Raw genomic sequence first — 20541 nt, 5'->3', positions numbered from 1 at the left:
TCAGTGCTGTTAAATTTTTTTCTTGACCAGACCTGACTTCCCGTGAGCTTCCAGCTCCTTTCTCAACAGCTCACAGCATTATCTGACATTCTCCATCTGTAGCTATCAACCAACCACAGCGATTTAATCAATGAAGCGGTGTGTATCCTAAAGCACAACCAGGGTGTTTGGGGTGGTTGGACAGATAAGAGGTGGTTTCAGAGCAAGGCCTGCACCATGAGCACTTAACCTTATCTGCACCTAGGTGTGTGTGTGGCATCGCTATGAACCTAAAAGTTGGGCTGCATTGGATGATGGATGGAAAACTGCAATAAAAAATCTATAAATGTTTCGATGCTATACTACCATTTGTCTGCTTACAGCATTACACAAATAACACAGAACACATCAGATGTTCTTTTAGTCACAATGGCCAGACTTATCGGTCAATATGAACTGAATGTCCCAGAATGGACCTGGAATTTAAAGCTACACTGTATCATTTTTTAAAGTTGATTCTTAGCAAAAAAAACCATTTTGTTCTTTCAAAATTATATGCGCTCATTCATGTGTAATTACTTCCCCCAACTAAGTATTCTCGTAAGCGTAGAATCTGCCATTCAGAATACATTCGAGTGAGTCGCTTGAATGGTGGCAGCCATGTTGCGCCTCCATCTTGAAAATACATTAGCCAAAGAGGGACATACCGGAAAATTCAAGCTTCACCTTTCACGCTTTTAAACTCAGTGGCACCGTGACGAATGCGAGGTGGAGATTACTCGCGACTGCCAGCAGATTTGAAGATGGAGGATCACACCTATTCTCGAGGACATGTAACAGATTTACCAAGGAAGCGAAAGAGAGAATTAAAGGGATACTTCACCTCTGGGAAGATGAATGTGTATTTAAAATAGGTCATTTAAGTAGAAGAAATGTGAAGAAATTTTTGAATTTGGAGCTTTCTAGACTGAGAAAAGCCAGAAAATGTATTTTTGGCTTATGTGGATGAAAGACAACAACTCCCAGAATGCACTTGCTTCGCTGCCCTAGGAGGCCACGCCTATCGGTAAGAGTGCGCAGTTGTTGAAAACAACAAAGCTAGCCTACGTGATGAGTTTGCGAGGGATTTAGAGATCGTCCAAAATGTCCGGGATTCGGCTTTTGCGTTCTACAGTCGCCATTCATCATGTTTACTGTGGCGAGCAGGACGAGGCTGACGGCCGCGGGAGAATGGCGCGAGGCCGGTGGCGTGATTACTGAGACGCGCCGGGTCTCGCATCTCTCACGGAGGAGCGGGAATTTTTCTTAGCAATGGTAAAACGCACATCAACCGATCACTTGTTTAGCGTTCATGTAAACACTACATTCAAATTCACCAATCGGAATGAATTCAGTTAGATTGAAAGGTGTGCATGTATGTAAACAATGAATGGCGACCGCAGAAAGCAAAAGCTGAATCCCGGACATTTTGAATGATCTCGCCCGCCGGACAAGTCCGGGAAAATGAGGATGGTTACTTACTCAGCTTTCTCCTACTATTCAGCTTTCTCCACAGAACAAGAGCTTGCTAGCTTAGCTTCCAAAGAAAGGCTGACTGTGTGTACATTCTGTGAGTGAGATCCCACCCTGTATGGGCGGGCTGAAAACATGCGGAACAACGCCATCTACTGCCTGTAGTCTTAGCCTCTGTCCAGAAAATCCTCCGATGACGCAAAATGACGATTTTTGCGTCATCGGAGGATTTTTTCCAGACAAAAAATACATAAATCTCTTGTCTCAGGGTCATATGAGGGTAGAAAGCATGGTAATTCGAAAATACTACAGGTTTTCTACTAATACAAAGCTTAATGCTAAATCCTGAAGTAACCCTTTAAAATGACAATGCGACAGGCAAATCAACAAGACCAAAGTCAATATTGGAGTGGCTTTTCCAAGATGGAAAGAGCTCATGAGGAGCAAGGATTTTAAAAGGGACGCCGAAGTTGCCTGCTTTCTTCTCGACAGGTAATTCAGCCTATTTGTGTAAATTTGAAGTTTTATAGTTGCTTGGCTAACTATTGCATGGTTGTGCATAACGCTAGAACGACGTCTAGGAATAATACGGCTACTGTAGGAGTTAAAACGCACTCGGAATGGGAGGGGCTAGAAAGTAATATTCAGTTGGTAATCATATACAATTTCACCGCTAGATGGGAGAAAATCTTACACTGTGTAGCTTTAATGTAAAAATAGTTGCAGGGCTTTTAATGGTCTTTTAGTTCATAGCATCTGTAAGGTCACAAATTAATTTACCTTCTCAGGTCCTCTTCTGGGCTAAAGTTTAAATATAGGTGGAGGTGCAGTAGCAGAGCTAGCTATTTTTAAATCTGACTATTAGTAGAGGAGAAGCCTGAAATAACACCGCTAAAGGTGACCCTACTGAGGGAAAAAATATAGTTTAAGTTGTTCAGTGAGGAAATTTTAAGCTATATGTCATCCTGTACCACACCTCAACATTCCAGTAAATGCATATATATATATATATATATATATATACAGTGCTATGCATAAGTGAATACACCCATGCTAAAGTTGACTAAAAAGAGGAATAAAAAATCATATTTTGGAAATTGAACTTAATGCCTTAATTAAAAAAATTAGGAAAAATCCAACCTTTAAGGACACCAATTTTCTTTGTGAATGAATAATGTATCGTAAATAAATAAATGTTCTTCCTTAAAATACATGGTGCATAAGTGTGTACACCCCTATGTTAAATTCCCATAGAGGCAGGCAGATTTTTATTTTTAAGTATTTAAAAAAAAAAAAAAATTAGGATACTATGCATCCTGATAAAGTTCCCTTGGCCTTTGGAATTAAAATAGCCCCACATCATCACATAGCCTTCACCATACCTAGAGATTGGCATGGGGTACTTTCCATAAGATCATCTCTCAATGCAAATCAAACTAGCTATTAGGCTAACTGAAATAAAACCATGCCAATCTCTAGGTATGGTGAAGGCTATGTGATGATGTGGGGCTATTTTAATTCCAAAGGCCAAGGAAACTTTATCAGGATGCATAGTATCCTAAAAAAAATAAAAAATAAATACTTAAAATTAAAAATCTGCCTGCCTCTATGGGAATTTAACATAGGGGTGTGCACACTTATGCACCATGTATTTTAAGGAAGAACATTTATTTATTTACGATACATTATTCATTCACAAAGAAAATTGGTGTCCTTAAAGGTTGGATTTTTCCTAATTTTTTTTAATTAAGGCATTAAGTTCAATTTCCAAAATATGATTTTTTATTCCTCTTTTTAGTCAACTTTAGCTTGGGTCTATTCACTTATGCATAGCACTGTATCTATATATACCCTAATGCTCAAAATAATTAATTGGATTAAGTAAGGTACATTTATATTTAAACAAATTAGTTCTATTAAATTATCTTTTATGAGTATTTAGAACTTTCTTTTTATTTTGATTTCACAAAAATGACACATTTTAAGTCATCTGAATTGTTTCATTGTTTTGAGTTTTATGACCTTTGAACTTACAAAATTAAATTGAACTGAAACTGGGCTGGGAGAGTAAATGTTAAAATTGAGTGTTATATATTTTTTGGTGCAAGATTAATGTTTAGTGGGAGATTTAATAGTATTTAATGTTTTGCTATGTTAATTTAAAAGAGTTTCTGTTATGTTTTTTTTTCTTTTTAGGGGGTTGCTATCATGGTGACAAGCTTAGATTGAGAATATGTACGTGTTTAATATTTGTTTAATGCCATTCTCATTGAGCAATTGCAATGCTATGCTATGCTTTACTATGTTATGTTGTGTTGTTATGCTATGCTAATGCTGCTATCGAAGCACTATGTTACCATTTAGCAAGTTAACATTAAATTAGCTAATTAAAGCTAGACAAGTTACCACAACTAAAAATAGTTAAGATTAGTTAAATGTGTGAATTATCTTATACTTCAAGTTGAGCAATTCAAATATATGTACAGCGCCCCACAAATTTCCAATGTAAATCTGTGGTGAAAAATGGAACTGCCATTGTGGCAGATTTCTGGCTGCCCCGCTTATTTTCACGTTAGGTAAACACACCTAATTTTTGTATTTATTTTTTTGCCAACTTATTCGGGTTTACAGGATACTGACCTGTATCTGTACTGACCTCACAATCTGAATCAGTTACCATCAACAAATAAATTTAACTTACATTCCCTCTATAGATGTATGTGTTCAAAGACAAAAAGACTCAGCCAGAAAAAAAAACATTGCCCTTAAAATAGCTTAAAAATTAAGAACATTTGATGTTTTTAATCATCTTTATTTGAAATGAAGTCATTTGTTGACCAGTGGAGATCAGAGCATTGCGTTAAATTATAACAGAGGAATTTACATCTGAAGAACATGAATGTTTGTTTATTGGCTTTGAGACCCTCTAATTTCTGCCATCTTTTTACAATAATCTGATAAAGATGAATAACACTGAAGTTAACAGGAAGTGAGCATCTTCATATCTGGCAGTCTTAGAGGGCAATGTGCCCTTGGGCAAAGTCATGACGCTGTTCCTAACATCAAGCAGGGACCGAGGGACTGTTAAAAGCATTGCTGCCGCACTAGAGCACATAAATGTGTCACAAATGCGAGCTGTGATCTCCCAAAGCTGCCATCATCTTCTGCTATTAAGTGAATTTATGTGAAAAATGCCACATCTATTAATTGTTTGTGCATACTTAATAGGTGACAGTAAACTGTAAATATGCAATTTTCCTCAGCATTAAGTTGACAGATATATGTAGTTTGGTAACATGGGTCAAATCCCATTATTGTAACTCAATGTCAAATTCACTCCATCTGTCATAAATATCAAGCTCATTGACTCAATCACAAATGGCATTTGAAGTGAAACAAGTTATGCTTTGATGGCTCCAGTTTTAGTTAGATGACTCTACAATTTGCATAATATGCTCATACTGAGTTTGATGTTTGAGGTTACTTACCGATTCAGGTGAGATAACGTCAATTAGACAAACTGTTTTGATGTGACTTTCAAAATACATTTCTCTCCATTTTCATTTGCTGAAAGATCAATTTAAAGTTAAAATACAAATGTGCATTCAAATAAAAGACTTTAGAGTTTAGCGAGAAGCTCTTGAACCTGCATTAGATATGTCAATCTAAACCGAGAGTATTGGCATAAACACCTACACACTCTTCAGCTTGCAATTGTTAACGAAAGTAACCTTGTTTTCAGTTTTAATGAAGTTTGCGCAGCATAGAACAACTGGCCTTGGAGATGTGACATAAGTACGTATTGTGAAATTCATTCCATTTGTACTTTGGTTTGAGAATGTCTTTCTAACACTGTTGTAGCTCTGGTAATGGTTAATAAAATGTATCACATTCTTCAAGATCATGGGATTTATGCACTTATGTCCTTCTCTTTTGTCTCTGACATTATTCTGAAGATTTCTGCAGGATTTTGGTGGTCTTGAGTGAGCTGGGCAAGCTCTACATGCTCAAAACCGATTTATTCTGTGGGCTTTCAAGACTTATTGAGGTCATTGTAAAGTGACCCTCTGCTCTGACCTCTTTTTTTTTTTGGCCTATGTGGAAATCTAAAGTTATTTAAAGAAATAGTTCACCTATATGAAAGTTTTGTCCTTATTTACTCACCCTAATGTAATTCCAAGCAGTATGAGCTGCTTTCATTATGTGTATTTGGTGTTTTTTTTTTTTTTTTTCCTGTTGGGAGCTTGACAGCTGTGATTACTATGAACTGTCATTATATGCCAAGAGCTATGTGCTTTCATGCACGGAAAAAATAACAGCGTATGGGTTTGGATTGACATGAGGGAAAGTAAATGGTGTGCAGATATTAGTAAAAAAGCAACATAGGCAGAAAATCCTGCTGAATATTTTTGCATCCATTTGTTAGGTTTTACATTTATTATGTTGATGACGTTCTAACAATTTCCAGGACTATTATGGCAATTTCTCTGAAGCAGATTGCTTTCAAAAGCATCATTGTAGCCGTAATCATATAAAATAAATCCATCTCACAATAGGTTAATCAAACTAATAAAAATGTGTATCCATTTATGCATTTTATACTAATGCATCCTGATCCTGTAGGCATTTATGTTGTTTCAAATGAATACCAGCCCTACATGATCCATTATCTATTATAGTTGTCTTTGATTTATACAGTGATGATGTTTTCAGGTTTGTTTTTGACACACAGACACACACACACACGTCTGGTTTACTATCTTTGTGGGGACTCTCCATAGACTTGATGGTTTTTATACTGTGCAAACTGTATATTCTATCTCCTTACACTAACCCTACCCCTAAACCTACCCATCACAGAAAACTTTCTGCATTTTTACAATTCCAAAAAAACTAATTCTGTATGATTTACAAGCTTGTGTACCCATGGGGACCTCAATTTAGGTCCCCCCACTGTGACACGAGTCCCCATGAGTCTGTGTGCATTCAGGTTGAAGTCCCCACCGGGATAGAAAAACGGGTACACACACACACAGTATATCAATCAGTTGATTTCATTGCAATGCACACGGTCATTTTTACTATCCTGTCATTGCAAAAGCATTAAAGAAGCTGAAGGTGAAAATCTACAGGACGGATCTGAAAGGGGTGTCAAGGTAATCAAATGCTTATCTTTGTAATGAGAAACAACAAGGGAACCTGAGCAGGAAACCCACAATTTTACAGAAATGCTATTTTGAGCTTTTCAAGCCAAATGAACCAGATAAAAATAGCTTTTTTTCTATGAAACGCGAGAACAAGTTTTTTCTTCTGAGACAGATCTTTCTCCCTCTCACATTGTTCTGGCTCAGATTGCATGTTATTTCAGAGCTTTAGAGCATATCCTGAATAAAATATATCAGCATTTGAATACAGATAGCTCATATGTCATGTAAACCTATAAAGAATGCTTTCAAACATTTCTGTAGAATTACAAAAACATGATGTAACTGAAAGGAAACACCATGCCCTTTCAACAAACTCCATATCTTTGAAGTGACGTGATGTTGCTATGTACAGCATGATTTCGAACCTGAGGACGTAAACACACCACAAAAGAAAAGGATTTTAGAAAAGAAAAACAATTTAATGCACATCTTGATCAGCACAGTACTATATGCCTTCAACATATGACTTTAATCTTTGTGTAGTTGATTTAATATAAATTTCTGTACAGTTCTGTCAAACATGAAATCAGTCATAAAACAAAGAGGAACAAATGCTAAAGTAATAAATAGAATGTTCTTGAAGCACTGGAGGAAATGATGGCAAAGATTGTCTCACAGAATCACACAAAGCAATACATACAAGATTACATTGTCTTCACACATTCTGGACGTTTATGTTATGGATATATTGATATGAGTCACATAGGGTTGTGTTTTCTGACCTATTTAAATAGTGAGATAAATATATAGATTTTTTTTTCTTCTGTGCCATAGATGTATAAATAAATATTTTTTTCTTTGTACACTTTCACATCAGCGACTAAACACAACATAAAATACCCGAAAAAAATTACATATTGACATCTCTGACACAAATACAGCTACACAGCTTGTACTTGTTCGGACCTTCTGTACATTTCACAACTTTGGAAGAACTTCTTCACAACCTCTAAAAAAGGGAAAATAAACTTAGCAAAAATATTTTTCTTAATCATTTTAATTAGTTTTGTGTTGTTTTCCAGTGAAGAACTTAAACATCTTTACAAAATAAATCGTTATTTTTTATTTTTTATAATTATTATAAGAATAAACCTAAGAAAATCTTGTTACATTTATGCTTAAAGCAAAAAAAAAAAAAAAAAAAAAAAAAAAAAAAAAGAAGATTTACACAGTCATACATTTGAAGTAAATGTATGCTTTAAATGTATTCAAATGTATCAAATCTTGACTGGAAACCGAGACAAAAATAGTGATGAAGAAAACTATTTTTTTGTGAATAAAACAAACAAAAGGACACAGTCACCAGTGTTGCTTCTCTCAGATATAGAAAATCAAGCTCACCAACACAGAAAAGACAGCTCTAATAGAAATGACTGAACTAATACTGATATACAATTCCGGCTGGAGGATGGCGGCCAACAAATCTGATACAGACACTGACCTTACCAAGAATGGTGAGTCTGAACATTTTTATCTTTGAGCAGTAGAAGGTATTTGAGTTATGTGTAGAGATGAAATGACAAGTCATAAGCAGAGATTGTGTTTTAGGCCTTTTTTGAGGCACGTTGGAGGAGCACAACGAGTGTGCCTTTGGAATATCGCATATGTTCGAGGGTATGGAGAATGGTGGTTTGCTTTGGAATGGTGACTTACCAACAAAAGCCAATGGGAAAGAGAGATACAGTGAGTACTGAACAGGAGGTATTACTACACACGTCACAAAATCAAATTACAATTTTTTTTTTTTTTTTTTTTTTTTTTTGTGGTTTAAAGCCGAAGTGTGTCATTTACGTGCCTCTAGTGCTTGCTAAGGTATTCTGAAAGAGTTAAGCACTGGGTGGTTGCTAGGCCAAAGCCGAAAGAGATATGGCTCAGGTGCCTCCTTAAATGTCAGTCTATGGGATTGTTCACTCATGTTATCATCTGCCAAGAGAAAATCAAAAATCTGTTCATCTAGATGAAAAAATCAATGGTTGAATCAAATCCGCCAGAGCAAACAGAACAATGTTCACAGCGCCATAGTGTTACACATTTTTCGTAATTGTCTGCATATTAAAATGGCATACATTTACACACTTCACCTTTAAAGAAGAGCTTGATGTTCTGAGAAAGAGAATAGTGAAACCATCAATTCGTATCTAATGCCACTGACTGTAGAAACACGGTGGCACTACTGTCCAAAAGTGATTGATTAATGATTTGTAAATAATATACATCACTGGATTATGTCTTGTGTGGTACATGAATGGTTTAGGTACTGTTAGACACTGCAGATACTAATAGACACAAGAATATGGCTCCAACTAACACCTAATTCACTAGACATGACTAATTTAGCTCTTTAGGAGGATAATACACTATAATATCATTTTATGTTGTATAGATTGTATGCATCTCTAAAGGGCCCTTCTACTAGTACCCCCTTAGATCTGTATACTAAGTGAACACTTGAGCTGTTTACTGTCAAATGGCTATAAATAGTGAGGCAAAGGCTGATGGAGTGCATCTGAGCAGTGCTGTAAGAGTCTTCATTCCCACGATGCTAAATCAGATCCCTCAGATGACACATGCACCAGCAAACAGATCTGTTCGACACAAATAGTAACCAAAGCTTCTCTCATTTCTGTACACATCATATCTGTCACTGTCTGTGGAGTTTTGCTATTTAGCATCCAGCTTGGTTTCTTGATTTCTCTGTTTTCATTACATGGTTTTCTGGAATATAGATTCTAATTGGTCAGCTGCGGTCAGATATTTTTGACCACTTTACTTCAAAATTTCTTGTGTTCTAGTTCAATAGCACTGCAGACTCTTCCTCCTGACATAATCAAATAATTTCAACTTAAATCAATATTCATTCATATCCATTTATGTATTTAAAAGGAAAAGCAGACATCTAATAATGTAAGACCATTATCTATACGGCCATAATCTCAAAATAAACCCATAATGACTGGATTGACAACAATACAACAATATCCATATGTGGTTTGAAAACATTTTAAAGGGGTCATATGATGCGATTTCTTGTTTTCCTTTTTCTTTAGTGTATGTAGCTGTTTGTGCATGTATAAGATCTGCAGAGTTACAAAGCTCAAAGTGTCAAACCTAAAGAGATATTCTTTATAAAAGTTAAGGCTCAGCCACGCTTTCATAAAACGCTTTGTTCAAACCCAGACAGAAGAAGAAGAAGAAGACAGACAGGTTGCTCACGTCACATCTACGTCGTCAAGCTCAGTTTGAGTCTGCGCAGTACGGTCAGCCATCAGGAAGTGAGTGCTTCTAATTGACTTCACTTTTCTCCGTTGAATCCAATGTGTCCATTTCTTTTACTGTCTATGGTGGGAACAGAGTTTCATAACACCGCCCAAATGTATACGCAAAGAAAGAAGGCGTAACTTTTATTCTCGCTGTGTTATTGTTGCCGCCGGCGCCGCCATGTCGTGGAGACACTGTGTTTTTCGTTGTGTAAGCCAAACTACTTTGTTTGGCCTTCCAAAAGAGGACACAATTAGAAAACAGTGCTTGAGCTTTATTTACAACACTGTTCGAGAAAAGTACAACAAATTTTTTTGACTGTGTGCTGCCCATTTTTCGGAGGACTGTTTCCAGAACCTGGGAGAGTAGCTACTAGGCCAGCTGTGCTGATTCTAAGTAGGCCTACATTCTGGCACTTCTAACTCACAGACACAGCCTGTAAGTATGTTTTCATATTTTAAGAATTTGCTACTGACTATTCAAATGCGAGTTTTGAGCAGTATAGAGTAGAGCTTGCTTGTCGTTTCTACGATCACAAATGCAGACATAGTTTTATGTTTACATAGTATACATAGTGTTACACACCCGTAGTGCGGCGCGACATGTAAAAAGACAGTAAAAGTCCCCAATTATGTCCCCAATGAAATAAAACCTTACCAATCTGTGATACAGTCTGGTTCAGTCACTATGGCAAAGTTGATCGATCAGGGGTGCGTTTCCTGAACAACGACGTTACTTACTGCTTAACTACCATGCATCGTTGAAGAAATCAACTTTCTATTCACGACTGTGGCCCTGTCCCAAATGGCACCCTAAGCACTCGTGGTCTTCCTACGAGTCCGCACTTTCGTGACGTAATGCCGCTTTGACTGTCGGGAAGAAGTCTGCTGCGGAGTCCGCATCAGTGCGGGCTCGGCAAAAGTGCGCATCGAGGGCGCATATCGACCGCACCCTTCTGAGGCCTAAAATGACAAATGGGACACCCTACGGTCTCACGGACTTAACGGACACGTGCACACGGCAGCCATTGTAAGTCCACAAGACCAAAAGTGCATATGAAGTGTGCCAGTTTCCCGAAACTGTACTGTCGCAAATTGGTCGTTCAACCACGTTGGTTTATGACGTCACGCACGTGGTGAAGTAATAACTTCTTTTAATGAATCTGTTTGAGATCGAATTAACGCTAGATGTTTTGCTATAAGTTACAGACATGACATCGGAGGACTATTTCTCATTTTTCGCACATGCGCACTCTTCAAAAACGGTGCTTTAAATCTCTTGACAAACTAAAAGACGTGACATTTGTATGTGTTCTAAATAAAGACACAGGTTGTACTGAATGTCAGCTTGCTTATTTTGCTCAAGTCTACGTGTCATGCAAACTAGAAACTATGCTTCTAACCACAGGTCGAGAGCTGTCGTTCCAACTACACAACTTTGCGATGCTGTTTGCGAATGTTCGTTAGAACGAGGGTTTCGGGAAACACTGACTCGTTGAACTGAACAACTCGTTGAACGACGGAACTTGCGAACATAGTTGGCTAAGGATGCTTTTGGGAAACGCAACCCTGCTTGGTTATCTTCATTTTCCGGTTCAGATTTGGGCTCGAATTGATAAGGTAGTACCGACATTATCATCTGTCGTTATTGCTTTGGGAGCTGATGTTCCAAATATGGTGAGGGGCATGACATTTCCATCACACGCTTAAGGTTTTTGGGCCAATCACAATGCACTGGATCACTGGCCAATCAGAGAACACCGCACTTTTCAGAACGATGAGCTTTGTAAAAATCGACGCGTTTCAGAAAGGCGGGGCATAGTGGAGCAACAATAATGTACAGTATGTGTAAAATATATATATTTTTTAGTCTTTAAAAAAAGGCTTTTTTTAACCTAAAACCGCGTAAACACATTGCATTAAACCAAATACACAAAATAATAATATTTTTTAGAACCATCATATGACCCCTTTAAATCTGCCTTTCAGTCTAAACGGTCAAATCCGATTATATATATATATATATATATATATATAAATCATCATTCGGAGTGCTACATCACATTCATACTTCCATTCAAAGGTTTGGCCTTTGCAAGATGTCTTTTAAAAAAGCCTCTTATGTGCACCAAGACTAAAATAATTTGATCAAAAACACAGTAAAAACATTAATATTATGAAATATTATAACAATTTAAACAATATAGTTGAATATATTTTAAAAGTGTAATTTATTCCTCTAAAGGCAAAGCTGAATTATTTTGGAATTTGTGGAAACCGTAATGCATTCGTTTTTTTAGGATTCTTTGATAAAGTTTAAAAGAGAGGCATTTATTTTAAATGTGTTTTGTAACAGTGTAAAAGCCTTTGATGCAATTTATATCAATTTAATGCATCCTTGCCGAATAAAAGTATTAATTTCTTGCTGACCTAAAATGTTCATACAACATTCTCAATATCATCTTGGGTTGTGTCAGAATACACTCTCTCACTCTTTCCTCATACAGTAGAGCGAACTATGAAAGCCTTCACTATGTGGTGAATAGTGAACAAATAAGTGGTTTTGGACACAGTATATATGCATGAATGGGTAAAATATCCATCACTAATGTTCTCTAATGTGCCTTGTGAGTTCAGCACAGCGTCAAGATGTCATGATAGACACAAGCAGAGGCAAAATTTCCAGCTTTCCATCCTGTCTTTCCGCCAACAACTCTTGGATGTTGTATGAAAAAGCCTCTTGGCATCCGGATATTTACTACAGAATGATTTCACTGCAAAATGACAGTGTGCACAGTCTAAAAACAGATTTAAGAACCGAACAAGCCTTAACGTAGAAGCAACACTAAAACAAACCTTGTGTTTTTGTTTTCTAGCAGTGACATGAGCTTGGTCCTCGGTTTGTCAGGAATACACACTGCTATATGGTAATTCGTAAACTCCACAATCCTATCCTACATACACAACTAGATGTCTAATGGACATGTACACAACAAATGTGGAATCTGCTGAAGCCATTGCCAATGAATCTGTACAAGTACTTCAGGAAGGTCAGAAGAGCACAGAGGCATAGATGGAGGTCCTGAGTCAGTTTTTTTTTAACAACCTTGCTCTCCCTATCAGATGTGATTGATTGGATGTATGTGACACAAAAGCTAAATCTGCTTTACTGTGCTGAGTCAGCAGTGAGCGGTCACAGGACTCGGTCATTGGCGGCTCAGCTTAGCGAGGGTTTTAACACATGGATAAACGTTAAATGACCCCATGCGAGGCATGCAGATTTCCCTTGACTCTAATGATAACGAAGCAGATTTTGCTGAGGTGATTCTTTTGACTGATTCTGTTGGGATTTGAACTGTTGGGAGAAGCTGGTCCTAGATCAACACAAATGCACACTACTCATCTATTTGGTAAATTTAGAGATTTCCTTCCACACAAAAAAAAAGCTGTCCAGAGAAGCTAGAAAAACAAATATGGTCCACCAATAGCAACGTAAATGTTGAAATGCACTTCGTTTAAAATAAATAACTGACATTTTTAAAGGAAGAGTTTACCCAAAAATGAAAGCTGTCATTAAGTCACGCTCATGTTGTTCTGAACCCATTCGACCTTCCATCTTGAAAAGCACAAACAGATCGTTGTTAAGTCAAATCCTTTTGAATCATGAAATGAAGGCACGTTTGCAAAACCAGTCTGAAAGATTCATTCACAGATAAACTGATTTAGTTTAACTCAGTGACATTGATTTGTTGAGGTTCTCAAGTGAATAGCTTACTGGAGAGGAAAATTATTACATTAAAATAAGTTTGTTCTATTTTAATATATTTTAAAATGTAATTTATTCCTGTGATGGCAAAACTGAATGTTCATAAACTTCAGCACTTCATAAATGCTGATTTGGTGCTCAAGAAACTTTTAATTATTATCCTTTGGTGAAATGACCATTTTTGGTCTGTCTTTTACTATTACTATTGATCAATTTAATGCATTCTTACTGAATAAAATTTGATTTCTTAAAAAAAAAAAAAACCTTGAACAGTTAGTGTACATTCTATACAATCTCTCATTTTGTGTCATACAGGTCAAACAGGTTTGGAACAACATGAGGGTGAGTAAAATGTTCAGTTATGCCTATAACCTTGTGCAATAACAATAACAACTTCCAGTCATGTGTGATTAGAATTAGTCCTTTTTTTTTTTTAAAGAGTCTCCAGAATCTGATTTCCCAATTGTTTAGTACTATGATCATCTTGTAAGCCTGCATGATAACTAGGAATTTATATGAAACTATGCATGGAAATGAGAGCTGGAGTGATTAATTGAAATACATTCAATTGCCTGCTTGGCTGAGGCTCCAAATGCAGGATAAAATCAAAATCCTTTCTTTGTTCTGAGATAAACCCCTTATTTAAAAGATTGTATTAAGTGTTTGGCATCGGAGCGTGCCGTCTTCTACTTAAGCACGCATCAGAGTCTTTCATGATGTTGTTCTCTTTCCTGTGAGCTTCCTTCCTCTTTCTCCCTGGGGTTTAGATATATCATTGAATCCCTGGATGCAAACTGGCTTAGAGAGCATTAACACGTACCTTTCGTCTTTGTTAAAATTGTTTACAGTTTTCGCACTTGCACTGCATGACGTATGCAGCAATAGATGTACTCATAATTTCATAGCAAAAGCATCCATGTTGAATGATTTAGCTCACAGAAATGTATGAGAATCGGAGGAAACTAATACTAGCTGCAGTAACGTGTAGAGCAGCGAGTGAAGAGAAAAAGCATAAGGGTCACAAACTGAACAACTCGGAGAAAACTCTATACATTTATCTCCAAAGTATCGAGTCAAAAGATTCAATAATAATAATGAAAGTTCACATTGAGATCTGTCAAAGATATTCAGTTTGTTTTCCAATTCCAATATACTCCCAAAACCTAAAACTAATACACTATATGACCAAAAGTTTGTGGACACCTGAAAACCAAACTCACACTCTTAAAATGTTCTATAAGGGTTCTTTCGGGTGCTTGATACTGTATATAGACCATTTGAGGGGTTCCCATCGTGGGATCATTTTATGGATTTAGTTTTAATTAATTTAGTTTTCATTGTAATAAATTTGTTTGAATTAAGCAGCTTGTAAACATACTTTATTAAACATGAAAGTATGATGGAATATTTTAAGACATTTCTCCTTATATAGAGTCATTTTGGCATAAATGTTTCTTTAATCTATTAATTTAATCTAATGTATTTATAACCGCATTTAACCTTTTTTATATAAGAGTGGGTATGTGCTTCCTTGCCTTCATTTCAAAACTTTTGGCATTAAAAAGTTGATCCCACCTAATAGCTTCCACTCTTCTGGAAGGTTTTCCAATAGATGTTAGAATATGGATGAAGGGATTTACTCCCATTCAAACACAGTTCTGGCTCACAATCACACTACTTTTGGCCATGCAGTGCATATTCAATATTATCCTACTCTGACAGTTCTGGAAACAAGTTAGGAATAAACTGAGGTCTCCAATCAGAGAAGATAGGAAAGCAGATCAGGAGGAGATAATGTGACATATAACTTTAGCTATGGAATAAATACACTCTATCTGTCTTTATCAAACTTTTTGTGTGTATATCACGTTCCTTCCTCAGTCTCCTATCATTGTCTGAGACCACCGATGCTCTAATCTGTTTCTGAAACAGATTCTTCTTCTCTGTGTTTGGCAGGTGGACCTCATTGTTTGTGTATATTTCCACCCTTCATCTGTGTTTCAGCTGAGGGTCATACCCTGTTTGGCCCATAGCTGTTATCCCTGGGTTTTGCAGAGGACATGGATGATTAGCTGAGGACAGAAAGAGCGGAAGCAGAAGAAACGGGGATGGACGCTTCGCTTCTGTTAAGGTCAGACGGCCGACGACTGCTTGATGCTGTGGAAACTGACTCGCGTTGGAGAGGTGGGAATAGACATGGCCCGCGCTACCCGCGCCCGAATGGAGTGCTTATCCTGCCAGCGATGCCACCGTTTACGAACGGCTGAGCGAACCTACGGACACACAAAAAAAGACACTTTACTAATAATATTAATAATTGAATGTAGCTCAACTGTAGATAAAAACGTTTCACTGCAAGTTAGTAACAAAATGTAGCTAACGCCATATATGAGGGGAATAACATTTAAATTACATACTTATCAAATGACATAATTCACATAAAACAGCAGTATTGATCTGTCACACACACACACACACACACACACACACACACACACACACACACACACACACACACACACACACACACACACACACACACACACACACACACACACACACACACACACACACACACACACACACACACACACACACACACTAGTTTCCATGTTTTATTGGGACTCTGACTACCCATAGACATAATGGTTTTTATACTGTACAAACTGTATATTATATCCCCTTACACAAACCCTACCCCTAATCCTAGCCATCATAGAAAACTTTCTGCAATTTTAGATTATCATAATCTCATAAAACATAAATTAACACTAAACACAACTAGTAAAACCATAATAGGCTATATACATAGTACTACAGGAGGCACAGTTAGGGTTAGTGTTGCATTTTTTTTTTTTTTTTTTTGAAAGCTCTGAATATCGTCAAACTACGTGAAAATGACAAATGACATGAAAATGGTCAGACAAGTTATGAATATACAAGTTATGAATATATTTAAAAAATTAAGTGACATTAAAGTCATTCGGCCTAATTTATTAATTACACTAATGTTGTCACAAATATGTTCTATTTTGGCATAGTTTCTTTGTGTTTTAGTACTGTTCCTGTTTGCCTGTGTGCCCTCTAATTTGACCCAGTTTCCTAGTGCGTTTGATTAATCATTCCGTTCACCTGTCGTACGTTAATTACCTAATTTAGTATGTGCATATATACTCCGTTTCATTCAGTTCTTGGTCCGGTTTTGTCTTTGTGTAGTGGATGTGTTACCCTATGTTTCTGCCCTGTATCCTGTGGATTATTGGATTTAAAAGACTACTTCCTTGCATTCTTCATCTTTGTGCGCTCTATATAGTCACCCGTGACGAATGTATAGTTCTGTCATTCATTTGTCAAACATGGCAACAAAGAGCAGCATGTATTTTCTGTCAAACCTGTCACCTGTCATGCTACTGCTCGTCACAACATCGCTAGAATTTGCATTACATTAACCTTGTCAGATATCCTACTATGCTTTAAAATAACAGGAGAGAGAAGTGACAGTTTTTTTATAGACAGGTCAGTGTTCTTATATTTAAATACAAAATTCTAATTCAAAATATTCACGATTTAACAATTTTAACTTTTATCTTTGTTCAAAAAGATTTAATGAAAAAACATAAAAATGTGGGAAGTTTTTAAAATATATATTTTACTCTTCGCAATGAAGAAGAGTTATATTGAAATGCAATGTGTGGGATTGTTATGAGCATGATGGAAGAAGTTTTTCTTTTTGAATACCACACCACTGTATAACATCTTCATTGTGAAGAGTAATATTAACAAGACTAATAATGACTTACAGTGTATTCTGACTTTTCCACGTGTGAGTGAGAAAGAGCGAGAACAGGTGTATATGTGCTTACGTGGGCAGGGAAAGAGGAAATAAACATGTGAACCTGCGTATCTGTGTGGGTGCATGGGTGAGCGACTGTGTGTGTGTGTGTGTGTGTGTATGTGTGAGGAGCATATACGTCAGAGAAAAGAGGTTTCATTTACAGCTAATATAGAGAAAAATATGGACAAAGTGGGTGAGTAAGAAAGAAGGTAGTATAATATATTTATTATAATATTTATAACATTTAAAAATAATTATAAATAATAATTATAAAGTATTATTATCATCACATTATGAGTGAAACGATATAATCCAATAAATAAATGTACATTCAAATATACAATGGCAGTTCTGAAATGGAACTCAACACTACGTCTTCGGTTGACACTATAGGGAACATCACCAGCTTGACCGGTGTCTGAAGCATGTGTGTAAACATGACAATTTTATTGGCCGACGACAGTCCATGACGTCATTGCCGGAGTGCCCGTGAGTATAAGAGGGTGTCTGCAATCTATGTCATCAGCTTTGTCTTCTGGAGCCGTTTGCTTGTATTAGCACGTTAAAGGCGATCATCATCAATTAACACTCAAGCAAGTGTTTCAGGAAGTGTGTGCCTCCATGTCCCAGGTTTTGTGTTTGGGTGAGGAGCATGTGCATTCATTTCTCGATGGTTCTGAATGCACCCATTGTGAGAAATTCACAATGACTATGCTCTGTACGCACTTGGTCCTATTCGCGAGGGATATAGGACAAGTGTTTGAGCCCCGCAGCTTGGGCCACTGAAGTTGTGGGGATCGCAGGTCAAGCTGGCTGAGGAGTTCGAGAAAGGTATGGCTAAGTCAATGGCTCAAGTGATCTGCTGGATCAGGATCTACTGTCTCTTATATCTTCTGATTTAAATCTTTAGTCCTAAAAATTGGAATTGACACGCCCATTAATTTTAAGATTTTCTCCTAAATCGGCAAGTTACGAGCTTCTTTTAGCCATAATATATCTTGTGAATACAGCCCCAGATCATGATTTGGATCAGGACTTGTCAAAGGTTAGGATCATCAAATAATTAACATTTAAATCACACCAGTGTGATATATGCCAGCAATGAAACCCTGCATCATTTGCATACTCAGCGTAGTATCATAGCAACCAGGGGACCCTCTCCCTAGCAACCAAACCTATGACATTTCCTTAAAGGCCCCCTGAAATCAGAATTGAATTTTTTTAGCTCTTAGGATGAATATGTTAGCCTTAAGCTGGTGTGTTCCAAAACAATGACAAAATTTGCATTTAGGAGATATAATCATTCAAAACTTACAGTCTCTCACTTCCGCTAAAATGGATCACGGATTTTTATTACGTCACCACGGACTTCAGCTTTTAATCACATCTTCTGTCCAATCAACTGCTCTCTAGAATCGGAAGCGTCCTGCCCCCTATGCTATAAATACCACCAGGCCAAAGCGACCGTGGCTGTACCTGACTGTACGTTCGGTAGTAAACGCATGCTCAGTGTCGGCTGCTCGTGCTCATCAGCTCCATCAGTTAACTGTCGGAGTTACTGGAGTAACATAAACATGTCCCGGAGGATATTGTTTATTTCGAGTCGGAGTGACTACTAACCGGACATCACTACTGTTGTCACGTCATGGAGCAATATGGGTTGGAGATGTGTGTTCGGTTGCTCAAACGCTCAAGTTTATTCCATTTTCAGAATTAAATGGCTAGAATTTATTCACACCTCTAATGTTACTATTAAATCCAACATATCAGCGCTCAGATTCATTTCCATGTTGCTGTCAAGTACGACTCGCTGTCAGTGAGGTAAACTAAATGCTATTAGCTATTTGAAAAGGCGGAGGAACCATTCAAAATGTCCCGCCTTAGCTTCCTGTTTCAGTGGAAATGATGTAAACGCATCATACAAAGCTGCATTATTCAAGGCACTTCAGTGGGCCTTTAAGCTGTGCTGTCAGAAAAGGTTGAAATTTTTATAGTCCTTTGACAACTAAAATGCCAAATACAGGGGAGGTAACCAGAAGCCGGTGGTCGAACCAAGCGTGTGAGAAAAATCAGACCACTTTAGACAGTAATTCAGAGGGGGGGCGTTTTACTGAATCAATGTGTTGGCTTTCAGAAAGACGGGTCTGAGTACTGTAAAAGGTCTCTCTTTCCACAAATCAATGAGATGGATGTCAGAGTAAACATTTAAACCTCCTCTCTGTCTCCACCTCATTTAATGTACTTCTTAGGGGGCCTGTCTTCGAAACGGTCGGTGGTCAAATATCTGTGGGCGCTCCAATGCGCAATGGATAGTGCACAGCTTCCACGCCGGTTGCTCTCTGACCAGATTGAGGTTTTGATTCGTAGTCACCAAAGCATGTGTCAACAATGCTGCCTGCACTGGAATTTAAACCAGTAAACACTTCACAAGCCGCTGAAGCAGAAAAACATGGAAAACTTCCAAACATGTTTATAATTCAAGTCACTGTTATTCATGCTCAGGAGCTGAAGGATTTCATATTGAGTAGACTTGTGTGTGTGTGTGTGTGTGTGTGTGTGTGTGTGTACTGTATATATATATATATATATATATATATATATATATATATATGTGATGCGATCTGGGAAAACCCGTCGGATGTCGCGCTGGGACGTTTTCAGTAAATTACCAAATAGTTTGAATGTCAGTTTTTTTGTCAATTTTTTTTTCCATTAAATTATTATTCTATAACATCTTTTCTCTTATCTCTGAAAATATCTTGGCAAAATTCCCTTGTTTAGTGCAGAAAAACAGCGATTTATAGTGTCAAGCTGAAAATACTCTTCTCTAATGCATTCTATGCGACCATTTTCTCTAACGCAATCGCCGTATATCCGATACACCTGTCCGTCTCTTAACTCTACAAAGATAGTTTACCTTTAAAATAAACCACATACATGTACAATGAATGTGCATAGTGCGCATTTCGCGCCAATCCTGTTTAA

The 20541-nt window shown here is 37.2% G+C and overlaps 1 protein-coding gene across 1 annotated transcript in view; it reads right to left on the bottom strand.

Moving 5' to 3' along the window:
- Positions 1 to 14156: 14156 nt before the first annotated feature.
- crhr1 (corticotropin releasing hormone receptor 1) overlaps positions 14157 to 20541 on the bottom strand; it is a 159063-nt gene continuing 152678 nt past the window's right edge. Inside the window, exon 14 of the mRNA XM_084420431.1 lies at positions 14157 to 15994. Within this exon, the coding sequence (XP_084276557.1) occupies positions 15854 to 15994 (141 nt within the window). The 3' untranslated portion in view covers positions 14157 to 15853. The remainder of the gene's footprint in view (positions 15995 to 20541) is intronic.

Source organism: Rutilus rutilus (genome assembly GCF_951802725.1).
Source record: "Rutilus rutilus genome assembly, chromosome: 1".
Lineage (NCBI taxonomy): Eukaryota > Metazoa > Chordata > Actinopteri > Cypriniformes > Leuciscidae > Rutilus > Rutilus rutilus.
The sequence above is the reverse complement of the archived record's forward strand: the minus strand, read 5'-3'. Positions and strand labels throughout refer to the sequence as shown.